General features: G+C 40.7%; 1 protein-coding gene across 1 annotated transcript in view; it reads right to left on the bottom strand.

Annotated features, from left to right (window-relative positions):
• The window catches only part of mgat4a (alpha-1,3-mannosyl-glycoprotein 4-beta-N-acetylglucosaminyltransferase A), a 35,313-nt gene that overhangs the window by 4,625 nt on the left and 14,843 nt on the right, over positions 1-15,845 (bottom strand). Inside the window, exons 2-12 of the mRNA XM_028590783.1 lie at positions 11,400-11,567; positions 10,188-10,328; positions 4,996-5,129; positions 4,827-4,873; positions 4,602-4,715; positions 3,388-3,463; positions 2,615-2,729; positions 1,980-2,110; positions 1,788-1,895; positions 1,622-1,696; positions 1,342-1,460 (exon numbers count right to left, since the gene is read on the bottom strand). Of these exons, the coding sequence (XP_028446584.1) occupies positions 1,342-1,460; positions 1,622-1,696; positions 1,788-1,895; positions 1,980-2,110; positions 2,615-2,729; positions 3,388-3,463; positions 4,602-4,715; positions 4,827-4,873; positions 4,996-5,129; positions 10,188-10,328; positions 11,400-11,567 (1,228 nt within the window). The remainder of the gene's footprint in view (positions 1-1,341; positions 1,461-1,621; positions 1,697-1,787; positions 1,896-1,979; positions 2,111-2,614; positions 2,730-3,387; positions 3,464-4,601; positions 4,716-4,826; positions 4,874-4,995; positions 5,130-10,187; positions 10,329-11,399; positions 11,568-15,845) is intronic.

Raw genomic sequence — 15,845 nt, 5'->3', positions numbered from 1 at the left:
TTTGGAGGGATTGGTTGGAAAAGGGTATTGTTACACTGGGGGATATGTATCTCGGGGGGATCCAGTTATTCAGCCCCGAAGGCACCAGAATGTTTAGATACGGTGTTGTTGAAATATGGAAAAGGTCATGAGGCTCTGGGAGCCTGGACAACCCTCAAAAAGACATGGGAAAGGGATCTGAGTATTACACTAGATGATGAGGAGTGGGACAGAATCTGTAGGAATGTTAAAACTATATCACGCGGACTGATGGTGAGCCTCATTCAGTTCAAGATTATGCATCGTTTCTATTGGACTCCCTCCAGATTGATTAGAATTGGACTGAAAGATGCACCAAATTGTTGGAAATGTAAGACAGTGGACAGCCAATTACTTTATGTCCTATGGTCCTGTGATAAGGTCCAAAAGATTTGGACCGCAGATGGATTGCAGGAAACTAGGTTCCATTCAGCCCAAGATTATTTGATCTTGGAGATGGTTCAATCCTAAACGGGATGGATAAGCCCATAAGAAGCTGGGTCCAGACTAGTTTGATAATAGCCAGACAGATTCTTTTAAGAGGATGGAAGAATGAAGGGGTGCCGTCAATCCAGGAATGGGCTTGTGCAATGGCTAAGGTGGCAGTGTTTTTACTTAAAGTTTGCAGCTGCACCGTACTTACTTGTATTACCCAGAGGAAAAATGCCAGATAGACCAACTGCTGAGATGTTATCTAAAAGAGTCTGAGCCAGTGTCATTCAAAAGCAGACAAAGCACTCCAGAGTCAGACAGTGAAACACTAGATGGCCCTTTTCCCACTCACTGCCACTTACTTGCTGAGTGACAGTGACAGTCTCACACACTTGTCTTGCTGTCCTAACGTTATCTTTACAAAAGCAATGGATACATTCATCGCTATAAAATGAATCTCCTCATGACCAAATATTAACATCCCTTTCAGGTCTGCTCTGATCCAAGCTGTCAGCTTCGCTATCAGCTCTCTTTATATTCACTGTCTTGCTCCCTCTCTACCTTCGGATCCACAGAGAGTAGGAGGCTGGCCCGAGAATGCTTATTTTAGAGCACTCTCATTAGCTTGGCGTGATCCCTGAAGAGACGCACAGCACACACACAGCACACACACAGCACACACACAGCACACACACAGCACACACACAGCACACACAATCACTCAAGGGCAGCAGGCAGAAATAAGTAAAAAGACAGATTTCTGCATGTGCCTGTATGTGAAAATGGTATGGTCATGATAATGATATATATGCATGCTCACCATATTATTTGAATGCAATCAAAGCTGTTCACACAAACTTATCTCAATCAGATAAAGCCCTTTATACGTACCTCTCTATGCTAACAGGTCGGTCAAATTTGAAGAGGATGTAGTCTCCTGCAGTAGGAGTGATGGCCCAGAAGAAGTCCTCTCCTAGGTACGTCTTCTCTAGCGTGTGACCCTGATACACCTGTGTGACACAGTACACGTTTTGTTCCACACTGATCACTGATTTTGAAGTTGGCGTATATTGCATTAAACTAATTGTTCTTTGATAGTTATTTTTATGAACTAGATAAGTGCAAAGTAAAGATCAAGAGATAATAGTTTATGGGAACACTGGCATGATACCTTCACTGAAGTGGAAACCTCAGCTGGGGGGTTGACATGCATCTTGTGAAGCAGTGGCTTCAGGAAGTCTTTGTCCTACAGACACAGAGAGAAAACCAACCTTTCAACACAGGGACTAGCCTCAACTGTTGTTGCAAATAAATGGCGGTGAGAGTGTGAGACTCACTGTGAGTTTTTGGATCTTTCCAGCAAGAGAAGAATGGAGTCCCACGTGTTGAAACAGGGAGGGTCTGAACCGCACACGTAGGCTGGACTTCTGCCGCTCGCAGTGTTTCTTTGAAAAAGGACAAGGGAGAAATGATGAGACCCATTCCTCCTACAATGACACTCATATCTATACAGTAATCACAGTGCATACCGCATCTTTCTCAGGATTGCAGACTTTGACCCAGAGAATATGGTCCAGCAGCCAGTCGATGGGCTTTTCCTTATAGAACATAAAGATGAACTCAACAATGAGGTTCAGGTCTGGAGCCTGGAACATTTTTCCTGGAGGAAAGAGAGAATAAGGGAGGTTTATAGACATTTGTTGATCCTGCACGGAAGCATTCAGCATCATTAACAATGAGCTGATTAAAGCATTAATCGGAACAAAAACAAAACAAGAAGAAATTATTGCAACAGTTTCACTTTGGACTAAAATATACTCGTTCCTCATTTACATATTGTAGTGATGTGCTTAATTTGGATTTGCTTTTCCCTGCCAAATCAAAAGTACTTTACAATGACCCAATTTCTACGGTGATCAATATAATTTCAATCTTTTCTTAACTGGCTGCTGCAGATCCATCCACGGTGCATTTGACTGTTTATCATAAATCCGACAAGTCTCACAGCATGTGAATGCTTTGCCAAGTTAAGAGAATGAGATAATAATCACTTTTGAGAGACCATTTAGCCAGGAATGCCATTGTTTGGCATTGCAGATCTTGCTTCATTTGACAGACCCGTGGTGGATGCCGGAGTATTGATCATGTGCTTAACGGATCGTACCAATGAAGCCCAGCTGAGAGAACTCCAGGATCATCCAGTCCTCTGACGAGAGCTGCAGAGCAAAGTTCTTCATAGTGGCAAAGTAGTTAGGCTTCGCCACAATGTCATCCTCCAGCTGAAGGAACACAGACACAGAAAGAACAAAATGTAAGACAGGAGCAACCAATTTAAGAGTTGGGGTTTAATGTTGATGGAGAGGGTGAGAGACACGAGGGAGACTACTCTACGTCCACTCAAAGACAACGCTCTAAACTGAGCTATGAAACACTTGCTACGCTCAACTAGAGTAGCAGTAGATATCAGACAGGCAATACCTCTTCCCTTCAGGTGAGAGCATAGAATGGAAATGACATACCCCACAGAAAGATGGATGATTAACAACACAGTGAAACTAAACAGTCAATGGCTAGCGTTAGCGTTAACATTCATGCAAACGTTCCCAAATTGGACGCCTAGTTTAGCCAAGAGGACAGATAAGAGCTTTAGAAGTCTAAGAGGATTAGGCTAAGAATAAGTGAAACTGGCTCCGGTCTGATGAAAACAACACTGGCTCTGATGAATGACTGCAACAACATGCATTTGCTTCAAGTACTCACCATGTTTTAAATTTGGTATGACATGCTCCAACCAAAAAGCAAACCAGTGTTTGCTTAATAACAGGCTTTCACGCTGACACACTATAAGTAACTGTCTACAGAGCCCTTCTGAAAATGCACTCCAACAAGTTGCTATGGGAAAATTTATTTTATTCATGTATCTATTTAAGAACATACCTGGACATAATAAACTCCTTTGCTCACAGCATACATCATGAGGAAGGAATAGTCCAGATTTTGCTTGGTTCGCCATCTAAACGAAGAAGAAATCATCAGCACATAATAAACCGTACACAATAATTCACACATGAAAAGCGAAATCATCTTACTGTATTTTAAGTTACCCTCTGGGATAGACACACTGCTTCACATACAAAAAGATCAATTGTGAAAATCAGGTATTCCCAGGTACACTGTGAACAACAGACTACTGAAAAATGTATAGACCAGTGCTGTCCCACTAACGGTTTGATCTGACATTATTGCAGTCTGACTTGTGGCTGTTTACCACAGGCTGCAGGTGTTTGTGATGCTTCCAGAGGGGCAGGTGTGGAAGGACACACACACACACACACACACACACACACACACACACACACACACACACACACACACACACACACACACACACACACACACACACACACACACACACACACACACACACACACACACACACACACACACACACACACACACACACACACACACACACACACACACACACACACACACACACACACACACACACACACGGTTGAGTGTTGCTGCTGCTTCAGCGGGGAATGTAATATGCCTTTTTCTAACCCATTCACTTAGTTGCACACACCCACACAGTCTAAAATATAACAGTTTTATACCCTGGTCCATGTTGAACAAGATGCTAACTGTTCAGATTGCCATCAGAAGCATCTGTGCTCACAAACACCCACAACATAACACATACTCGGGGCTGAAGGCTATGATCAGAGTACAAACTGTAAGTAGTTGGCAAAAACTGCACCATAAACACATTTCTAATGAAGCCAGTTGTTAGCCGACTATAAAGAGAAGATAAGTACAGAGGATAATAAGAGGGAGCACTACAGAGAAAAAGAGATAGAGGGTGCTGCTGCTGATGACCTTGATCAGACTTTGAGAAATGCCTGTGGAATACTAAGTACCTCGGCAGCCAACCTAAAAGCTCTCGCTTGCTCCCTGCCTCCCACTTTCCCCCTGACTCATGCTTTACTTTTCCTGCAATCCTCATCACAGCTCTCCTGCATTTCATTTCTCTCAGGGCTGGTTTCTTCATGATTACCATAATGATTTCTATCACATTTCTCCTAATTGAATGTCAGAGCAGTGAACGCACAGGTAACACAGATGTCTTGGCTATGTGAGTTGCTTACTTGACTCTCTCTTTGGAGTCTCCAAAAGTCTCTTTAAGGTTGGTGAGCTCGGGGTAATAGGCGGCTGGTGGGGAGATCACTTCCAGCAAGCCAGAACTCAGTTCTGTAGAAAACCTGAAGAAAGAAGGCGATGTTGACAGTGTGACACGTGCAATTTTTTCACTTACAGTATACAATATTTCCACCTTTTTGTGCATCTGTCAAGAAGCAGAGAAGTGTACTCACTCTTTCTCCAGGCCAGCAACCACGCTGTGAACATAGTCCACATCAGTCTGCAGAGACAAAACAAGGAAGACACATTAGACCCACAGACCAATTTCAAATGTATCACTTTTAAATTAATTGTGCAGAAGCACCATGCTTTGACTGCTACTGTATGAAGAGGACATCTCACCTCCCCAACGAAGACAATAATGACACAGTCAAGTTTCTCCTCTGGTGACAGCTTGTCTATTAGCGAACGCAGTGTCTCTGACAGATAAGACTTCACCTTCCGCTTCACTGTGGGGATCCCCATCACCATGGTGACTGAGAAGAAGAAGTGTGAGGTGAGAACAAGAAGTGCCAAAGGCTGCAGGGGTGGGGGTTTAATCTAGGGGATCCAAAACCGAATAATCTTTGCTGGTTAGACAATGACTAATTACTCTGGCCTAAATCCACGAGAACAGAAATTCATGGCCAGACTGACAGATGGCAGTGTGATGCATCTGCACTACCATGCTGCATGTCATTAAAGTGTATTTAAACTACAATCTTACACAATGTGTAACTTGAGTAAAGAGTCACTGAATCACCACGTAGAGGCAACAATGTTTGGACTTTAGACAGAGGTAACAAATATTTATCATAGCTGGAATTTACTCAACATCATTCTTTATCTAGAGGTATGCCAAGCGTAGCTAAATTCGTTCATGAGATTTCCCTACCAGCTATGTCAAGGAAGCCAAACGGGCCAACAACGACAGCAATGAGAAAAAGAAACTAGAGATCTTATCACTGATTAACGTGTCATGTTTTTCAATGACTCGATTCAAAATAAAAACATCAAAAGGTTATGGCTATTTTGTCGGCAAATCCCACATTGTAAGAAGACGGAAACTGCTGATGTGTTTTACTTGATACCAAACAATTAATCAATCAATATTATTCATTTTGTCAGTCAACTAAGCGTCAGCAAAACCCACTGATCGCAAATATGAAGCTGACAATCATCTCTGAGCTAAGAAAGGTCACAAGTAGGAGCAGATGTTACATTCAGCTGAGGATAGGCTGATGAAGGGAGACAACAGTAAGACATGGAAAGAGAGGAAAAGAGAGTGGCTATTGTCATCTCCCTGTCGCTTGGTGGTGGTTGTGGCTTAACAGACGGCCTCTTCTTTAGTGTGGAGAGGTCCCCACAACAGACTGTTGCAGACATAAAACCAGTTCATTTGACTCTTTGAGACACAAGGATCACTCTCACTAGGGAAGAGAGAGTGACGGAAGAAGAGAGCAAAGAGCGTACAGCAATTCCACACTGGTCTGACAGCAAATGCCAAGATGAAGTTATCAGGCTGGACTGGTTATCTGACACAGAATCAGTGTTTTCTTCATGCTAAGCTAAACATGAAACACACAGAGGCTATTAGCCTCTGTGTTAGTGTTAGTTAGTGTTTCTTTCTCTTGCTCTATGCATGGTGTACTTGCCTTTTACTTAATTCAAAACCTAGGTTCATATTCTACAGACGGCCGTCTTACATAAAATGTACAATGCATTTCCAGAGAAAAGGAAAAACAAGGTTAAGTGTTGTATTAGTGTGTGTCCAGTTTAAAAGGGAGAGCATGCTGACTGAGCTGATGTGGGGGCACAAGGGGCCTCAACAACAAACTTATGGTGCAGAATGAGTGAGCAGCACAGTGGCCTGGAGAAAGGGTGCAGAGTGATCTGTGCAGCGTAGAGAATCTGTCCCAGTTTTGCTTTGTGTTTCTCACACCAAGCTCCATGTCATATAGCGACACCCACCACCACCAAGAAAGTAGGTCGAGGATGAAAGGAGAATGTGGGAGGAAGGAAAAGAGACAGCGAGTGACAGAATAAGGGAAGGTGGCAGACAGTGAATGAGTGATAATGCATGCAAGGGCAGCGTGAGCAGGACCAACTCCATGACTGTCCCTCCCTGTGTCCCTTGATCAGCCTGGACGCTTCACTCCACCATCCTTTTGTGTCAAAAACAGCTAAACAATCTACATTTATGTCCACTTCTCTGTCACATCAGTGAAAAGAACTGATTTGACATGCCTTACACGTAACAGAGCTGGTATTTGGCTGTGTTTGTTATGTTCAGCAAATTGGCGCTTGATAGTTTGCTTAAAACGTAGCATGAAAAATAACTATGTAACATGTTAAATAAATGAAATTAAACACAAAGTGTGGTCTTAGTGGCCTATGTATATGGATTATATTTGGAGTTTGTTTTCTTTTTGTTTGACGGAGTCTAACCCACACTCACATTCCTGAATTTATAAGGTAATCAAAGCTTGAGCAACTATCTGTGTGTCCCTGAGGCTATACATTATACAGGGAATACAACCTTAATACTGAGAATAACATATCTAGATAATAGAAATATTTCTACAGTTTCCATGCATATTTGATGACCTTGTAATAATTAAAAAAAGAAGCCTTTTTCTCATAAGGAGTGTGGATGCACTTTTTTCAAACTTAAATTAAGCTTTCAAGGTCTTACAAAGCATGATGGACACTGTGTGTGTGTGTGTGTGTGTGTGTGTGTGTGTGTGTGTGTGTGTGTGTGTGTGTAATCCATAACCTAGTAAATCACCTATTTATAATCCTTTCATTTTTGTAAAAAATGGTCACGTTTCTCACACTCTAAATTTTTAGTATCATGGTACTCAAGTGGTTCGTTCAATAAATTGAATCTCCAACACAAGGGGCCTGGTCAAAAAAAAAAAAAAAAAAAAAAAAAAAAAAAAGCAAGCCATCAATAACCAGTGAGAGCCATCATAAAGCCGTCTCTTTACCCTATGGGTTGAATCATCCAACCAGCAATGTATGGAGGGGAGCTTTGCAGAAGCAGTAATTATGCTCTGTGTTGTATTGGTTCTGCTTGTGTGCCATTTAATGCTGCACAAAACAGCTTCACTAATGAAAAGAAGAAATTCCCAATATTTCTTTAATAAAACATGATCAACGGCGAAAACTTCACAGCCGGGGAAATCAGTGATGGTTGAAAGCTCTGGCTCGTGTTTGCCGATGCATTTTAGCCAAAAATGTTTGCACGAAGGGTGAGGCTTGATATCCAAGGTACAAGATTCTAGCATAGTCCTGTGTTACGAAACAGGATTTCTTGGTTTATAAGTGGGTATGAGTGTGTTGAAAACCTACAGAATTTAATAAGTTTCAGATATTGTTGATTAGATTATGTTGATTAATGAACGGAGATCACAACTTCTGCCATTCAGACTGACTGAGTAATCAGCAGAATCAAAGGTTTCCATGCCATATTGAAGTTACTTCTGAAAGTGTACAAGCAATGATGTCTGGGGCACGAAATATAATACGGATTAAGCAAAGAAAGAAGCAACACAATATGCAAATGTTGAAATCGTGTTACTGTCAATTTACGCCTCTTTCACACAGAAGCAAAAATCACAGTTGCATTATACCACATACAAGTGGCAGCGCAATTAGCAGCAGTGAGTGGGATGCTGGTGAGGTGTCACTGCACTAACAACTTCTACTGGTTAGTTGGCACACCTGTACGGAGAGCGTGGGATATGGGAAAGACTGGGAGAACTTTCACATGCGTTAGGAGGCCCTTGTAGTGAGGTTCAGACACATGACTGTGTACACTCTCCTCAGGCCAACAGCGACTGTAGCACAAGGAATTACAAATTGGGGAGGAAAAAGACAGAGCTTCAACTGTAGCTGGTTACATGTTTAATAGCTGGTCCTTGTAAACACATGTTGCTGTTGCTTGGCAGCAAAATAAGTACTGACTGTTTGTAAAAGGGCACAAATTGGCACGCTGGTGGCTTGCTTAAAGCCATATGTGTGTTTGGAACAAGCAAGGCTGCATTTACAATAATGCTCTTTTGTTAGTTCCAGTCTAAAAAGGGGCTCCAGTCAGGCCCTACGCCAACCATTTCAGACTCAGGGATTCTCTGAACCACTTCTTAACGTAACCCTTGTTCAATTCAAAGTGAGATGATATCCTAATTTGCACAGCTATAAATATCCCAATGTCAGATATGCTTAGACCAGCATAAAAAACAAGGGGAAAGTAAATGAAAGACACAGAGGTGGACAAAGAAGAACAATGAGCAACAGAAAAAAAGGGAGTCTAAATGCACTATTGCCAGTGGCTAATCAAGTATGTCATGGGGCATGTATTAGTGGATGTAGGGGCAAAACTTCACCCGCCGCCGCAGAGAAACACAATCACTTCCCAGTAGCAGTACCTCCTGCTTGGTTGTGCATTCCAGTGAACACAACTGATAGTGTTTTAGGGTGGGAAGCTGGTGAGAACAAAGCAGCAGGCAGCAACAATCTATCTGTGGCTAGACATTCTCTAGAGAAAAGCAAAAAGTCTTAAAAGGTAACAAATACCTGCCCACCTGTCATAAAACCAGACAGATGGGCAATGGCCTTAGAGATGGCAATGATAGGCCTTGTATTTTTCCTTGTTTCCTGGGGGAATACATGCACTCTTTGATCAAACAGGCTACAGGCCAGGCACAAGAAAGTCCCATTTATTCTCGACTTGTCCCTTCTTCCTTTCCTTTAATTTGTCTTGGGCCTCTGTTCTTCCCCTAGGTCATTGTCATTAGGAATGCGGAAACACCACTTGAGCTGTTCAGCCCCAAAACTCGCACCCCAAATTCACTCCAACAATCACACTCAAATTAGTAATCCTCTTAGAGAGAACTTGATATAGGAGAGGTCACATGCTGAATGCTTTTGTTGGAGGGGTGAAAGGAAGAAACATTCAAAAATAAAAATGGGGTTGCTGAAAATAGGAAAAGGAGAGAAATAATCCATATGAAAGAGGAGCCAATGGCAGACAGCAGTGTTGACAGGACATGTTGCAGCTTTGTGAGCTTTGTAAAAGGTAGGTTTTGGAGTGTCTTCACTAAAGAAAACTACCTAGTGTAAACTTTCTTTGTAAAGCACTTTTCAAAACGTTACAGTGCACCTCTCAGGTTAAAAAAAAGAGAGCACAACAGACAAGCAATTGAACACAAAGTGCCAGTGCATGTCATAAATATAAAGTCGGCTAGAGATGTGAAAGCAAAATGGAAATCCCTGTTCGATCAAGCTAAGGAGGTAGGAAGCATACCTTGTAAAGTAAATAGGGAATTACACTGTACATAGACTATAATTATCTTATCTTCTTCAGAATGATCCTATTGCAAAGCTCAGTCACCAACTGAAAACTTGTTGAGACTTATTCTCTCCCTGATTGTAATGCAGATCTCTGGAGGTTTTACTGTGTTTGTGTAGCATGCACATTCTGGAGAAAAACCCTCATTAATCAGGGAAGTTACTGTTGTACTGAATATGCTGTTTGTTTATACACTTCTCACCTCCTGTGCGGCCAAGACCAACCTGCACGGCAGGGTGCAGGCTGCCCTCATTGTCGAGAAGGTGAGGCAGGTGGTGGTAGATATTTGGCACCTGGAGAGGTTTCCTATTTGCAAGCTCCTTCAGGAGTTTTTGTGTCTCATCTGAAAGCAGGCACACAAAGACAACTCACTCACTCACTTTCATTAAATGACAACAGGAGTATAATTATGCTGACTTTTAAAAGCACCAGTAAATGTGGTGCTATCACTATAGGATGAATAAAACATTCAACTATACACAGCAGAAAAATCAGACTTCTTTACGAGAATATGAATACTTAATGGCTGCAGCACCATGTCTACGCTTGTGACTTATACCATACTGCATGGTTTACAGATTAATACTGTATTTCCCTTATGCAGGGCTCTTGATGTTTTGTACTAGTCCACTGCTGCCAATAATAAGACAAAATCATATAATCTAATTATGAGTTTTCATTTTCCATTTGCATGATGTATGAGTAAATTAAGATCAAAAAATGTTTGAAAAGCTTAACTGCTAGAAGAGAAATTCAAATAAAACTAAATTGAAATATAATTTTCAGAAGAGTAACTGCTATTAGGATAATAAAACTGAATATGAAATGGAGTTTTCATTTAAAAATTGGCAGACAATGTGCAAAGTAAGCTTGGAAACAAAATTTCAAACTAGACTTTTACATTTTTATTTGAATTGTGTTCTATGCCAAGCAGTGAAATGGTATTGTGATTGCTGCATCCACCCTGCGGTTTTGAGGGTTGACGGAGACAGATTTAGATTTAGTCTAGAAGAATCCTGCCGGTCGGAAAATGACCGCAGAAAAATTTCATTTAATTTTCATTAAGAAATTAGCTAGTGTTTGAAAGGGTACTTCCAAGCATTTTCTTTGAACTAATTCGTAGACCTTAGGTGTGTGTGTGTGTAGATCTAGTCTTCTTCATAACACTGTGTTAAAATGTCTAGAAATCTAAAAGCAGGCAAAGACTAAAGAGCCCTTTGTAACATCTAGGAGCCCTGCGTGTTTTTGATTTTAACCTATGCAACAGGTGATGCAGAGCCAGTACAAGAGGGAATGCTCGATCTATGCTATGACATCTGTTGTGCGAAAATTACTGCAAAACATTAATGTTTCCTTAACAGTGTAAAAGCTCAGTTGGAGGTAATGAGTCTTCGTACGTGAATGTGTCAGTTACCTGAGAAGTTTGTGAGAGCATCTTTGCTGCTGTTAGTCTCGGCGATGGCGCGCCTGAACTGCTCGAGAATGGTGTTGAGCTCGGACGAGCGCTGCAGCGTCCTGTGCTCGGCCACACGAAGGCGCTCTTTCAAGGCATGGAACTCCCGCTGGTATGCTATCAGCTTCTCTATAAGACAGAAATTTGCAAAGGTGTGCATTAGCGGGCGCTACATAAAGTTCCACATTTTGAAAATAAAACAATGGTCTGATAAAAGGACCACTTTTAGCTCATAGGGGCTGGGTTCAGCCACAAAATACAAACACTTAGACAGACTAGGCAGATCCACACTAAACTACTGCAGTACCATATCATGATATCATTGACAATGATATAGCACTCAGGAGCAGCTATTTATTGGCAAATCAAGGTTTTTTTAACTGGAAATTACTTGAGGTTTAGATGCGGTTTACTGCAAGTATGTGAGGAAATGTTATCAAGAAACAAAAGTTTAGTTTATGGACGTTTCATTTAAGATAGATACAGCACAGTGAGTCAGTCTTATGGTTAGCTGCATATCTTACTTGTTGAAGTTTTTGTGTTGGTTGCTTTTCTAATTTAGTATTTGTATTGCTTTGGTGTTGTGTAATTACTGTGTAAGTAATACATTTATTAATTAAAGTATTTATTATGTTTAGAGATGATTAGAAATGGAGATGGTTTTAAGCCAAGAAAGCACATTTGTGGTAGTCATTGACACACCTACAAAGCAAGTCTTAGTGTCAATTTTAGCAGAGAAGACTTGATTTTGTTCCACAATCCATGAGGGAGAGTACAAAGAACATCTTGTGTGTGTGTGTGTGTGTGTGTGTGTGTGTGTGTGTGTGTGTGTGTGTGTGTGTGTGTGTGTGTGTGTGTATGAGTGTGTTTTTGGCCAGTCTCTGATCTTCCTCTGCAGGTAGAGTTATTGTTCCCTTTCAGAGAGCCCTTTACTACTACAAAACCCAGACTCCCTTAATCTCCCCCTCTCCATCACTCTCTCTGACTGTGCTATTGTCCATCCACTCTGCCCTGGCTCCTCTTTTGCACAGAACCATGTCCCCCCCCCCTAAATGTTGATCTCTAAGACACAGACAGATGCTGTCATTTGGCCCAAAACTTCATGAAAAGGGCAGCATCAAACTAAAAACAGACTTTCATCTTCACATCAGCCCTTTGATTGTAGGACTCCGGGCCTGTTGAGATGAAACCACACCTGTTATCCCACTGTTCAAAGAAACAAAGACACACAGAGCACCACAGGAACAGAAACAAAAAGTAGATAAGGTTTCTAGTAGGTATCCATTGTACAGATGTATTAGGTATTGAAACTGTAAGCAATTTACATGTATTGAGCAATATCACATTCTCTTGTGGGAAGTGCCTCTCCCATTACCTGAGCAGCGTGTTAATGCAAAGTTTGTTGGGCAGTATTTACATAAGACTCTTAACATTTTAGTTAATGTCACTCTTGATAGGTTTTCATTACCGCAACACAAAAGTTGACTTGACTTCACCTTTACATTTTTTTTACAAAACAAATGGGTGAACGGGAAACCTACTCTACTGGTATACAGCCACTGGATGACTGAATATTCATAATGCATGCATTAAACAATTAACTGAGGTCTGGATGTCTATACAATCTCATTATTCTTCTCTGCTCTCTAGAACCATGAGTTGAGGGGGCAGGGCTAAGTGGCTATGCTCTACCTCAGAGCTTAACAACCTCTCCTCTCCTTCCTTCTGTTTGCATCCAACTTCTTTCTCATCCCTTCCTCCTAATTTTAGACCCAAGGTTTTTAGTGTCCTATATGAATCTAACTTTCTACACGATCTGCACATCCATCCTGGCGTATGCTTTTGTTTTTTCTCTGTACCCTCGGCTTCGGTGATATTTTGTCTTGACGTGCCATCCTTGATTCCTCTGCTCTGGTTATATGATTTATGAATGAGACACGTGGGAGAAATGGAGAGTTGGATATATAATGGAGGTTCAAACAGCCTTTAGAATGAACAGACTCAAGGCTACACACACGCACTCAAATATAAAACTAAAATGAGCTGATCGGCCGCCCATGTGTGTGATTTTATATATATATATATATATATATATATATATATATATATATATATATATATATATATATATATATATATATATATATATATATATATATATATATATATATACACACACACACACACACACACACACACACACACACACAGTGGGGGAAATAAGTATTTGACCCCTTGCTGATTTTGCCCACTTACAAAGAATGCAAAAATCTACAATTTTAATCATATGTACATTCTAACAGTGAAAGACAGAATCCCAAAGAAAATTCCAGAAAATCACATCATATGAATTTATTAAAATTGATAACCATCTGATGAGGAAAACAAGTATTTGACCCCCTGGACAAACAGCAAGTATTCTGGCTCCTACAAGCCAGTTAGTCTTTCTTTAAGACACAGCCCCAATCCGAACCAATTATCTACATCAAATACACCTGCCTCACCTCGTTACCTGTATAAAAGACACCTGTCAACACCCAAACAACCAGCATCCAACATCAAAAAATCCAGAAACAGTAAGTTTTTAAAGAAATGAAAAGTCACGGCATCTACTGCAAAAACAATCGACATGGGAATATTTGACAAATACTCTTTGTTCTGGTACTGCAACTTGACAGCAACATGGACACTGTGGCAAATTTGTGCAACCAAATGTGCTGAGTTCAGTAACAAAAAGAAGTTGAACATAGATGACAAACAAAATAAATCTCCATCCACACAAGAGTTTAGGCTCCATATCAGAAATTATCTCTGTCCATATTAACACGTCTGACAACGCATATCATGACCATTCGCATACACTGGGCATGCGCGTGCTGGTGTAAACAGGAAACACATTGTCTAATGTTGTTGGGGTTGAAACTACGGAAAATATTTTGGAGAATTTATTTATTTGCTTGGACCGACTATGAGGTGGGACGGTTACTGAAAGGTAAGTCTACCTAACCGATAAGACTGACTGTTTCTGCCCGTCCAGACTACAATGCAACAGAGGTTTTAAACTTAAACGGGGTCAGCAGTGTTTCCAAATGTCTGAGGAAACACCTCAGTGTAGACGCATAAACGTAGCAAAAGATATTTGTTTTAAAAACATTGTACGGATGTAGCCTTTGAACAGATGTGTCTGAAGACTCAAAACATTGCAAGAAGCTTGTATTTGGTAACATCTTAATGTAAGCGCTTACCATCTCTTCTTTGTCCACATGGTTTTTGAACGTTTTTGCTCGGGAAAGAGGAACATAGGTGTTAAGAACAACAAATGTAAATAACGTTTAAATACACTTATTGATTCACATCCTTGTTGTTGTACTTGTTAAGGCACGGTGCTTACTCACATTGACCTCAGTAATAGTGATAACAAATCTAAAGACAATGGATGGATATCTAAGCTTAGCTACATAGATCTTCAAACTACCATCTTCTGAACTTCACAAGAGAGAACAAGGATGAGCTTAGTGCTGAGAAATACTTTACAGAAATCCAACCCTGAACTCACCAGGGTGTTGAGTTTTATTAGTCAATCCATTAGCTCATCAAAAGTCCTCACAGTGATCTTGTCCTTGACCCCACTCTCCCTTGCTGATGCATGCTGCTGACTACAGGTTCATGAGTGCTGATAAGGGACTTGTGCAGTTTATGTTTGCATGAGTGAAGACAGGTGCGGCAAATAATATCCAGGTGACCTTATTAAAAGGTAAATTTCACTTTTTCCAGCCCATTTTCACTTTGAAATACACAACTGCCCCTTTAACAATGCATCACAAATAATGTCTGAACAAATATCCACAAAGTACATACACACAGTGTAAGCTGGCTAACAAAAAAAACTGTTCTTGTACAGTTTGTCAACTTAATTTGCTGACCTGGTCTACTGTATTCAAAGCATTTAGTTTTTAGATGAAAAAAGAAATCAAATCTCATCTATACGTTTAGATGGTGTTTGTTCTTAATTACTTTAAAATGTTTCAGATAGTATAAGCACCATTTTTCATTCACTCAGTTAAATTCCTCTTTTGACACAAAGTGGTAATTCATTCTCCTTGAAAAAAGAAGCTCAGCGAAATTTGTCAACAATGTCCCAGTTTCTCAGGATGAGCCCCCGACCTTACCGTTAACACTTTTCATTGGAACTACTTTCTAAAGAAGCAACAGCCCCTTGGCTCGTTGGGATTATTATGAACTGATCTGAGCAGGAGCCTCAGTAGCTGACAGTGTTTCTGAAAAGACATTGTTGAGTTTTTCCCAAATCAGTGAAAGTGGCTATCTGAGGAATCCAACATCTATAGAGAATTCAGTTTTCTTTGCAATGTTTATGTTACTACTATGTATGTACTGTATGTGTGTGTA

The sequence above is a fragment of the Perca flavescens genome, chromosome 11 (genome assembly GCF_004354835.1).
Source record: "Perca flavescens isolate YP-PL-M2 chromosome 11, PFLA_1.0, whole genome shotgun sequence".
NCBI lineage: Eukaryota > Metazoa > Chordata > Actinopteri > Perciformes > Percidae > Perca > Perca flavescens.
Note: the sequence above shows the minus strand (reverse complement) of the source record. Positions and strands in the feature narration are given on the sequence as shown.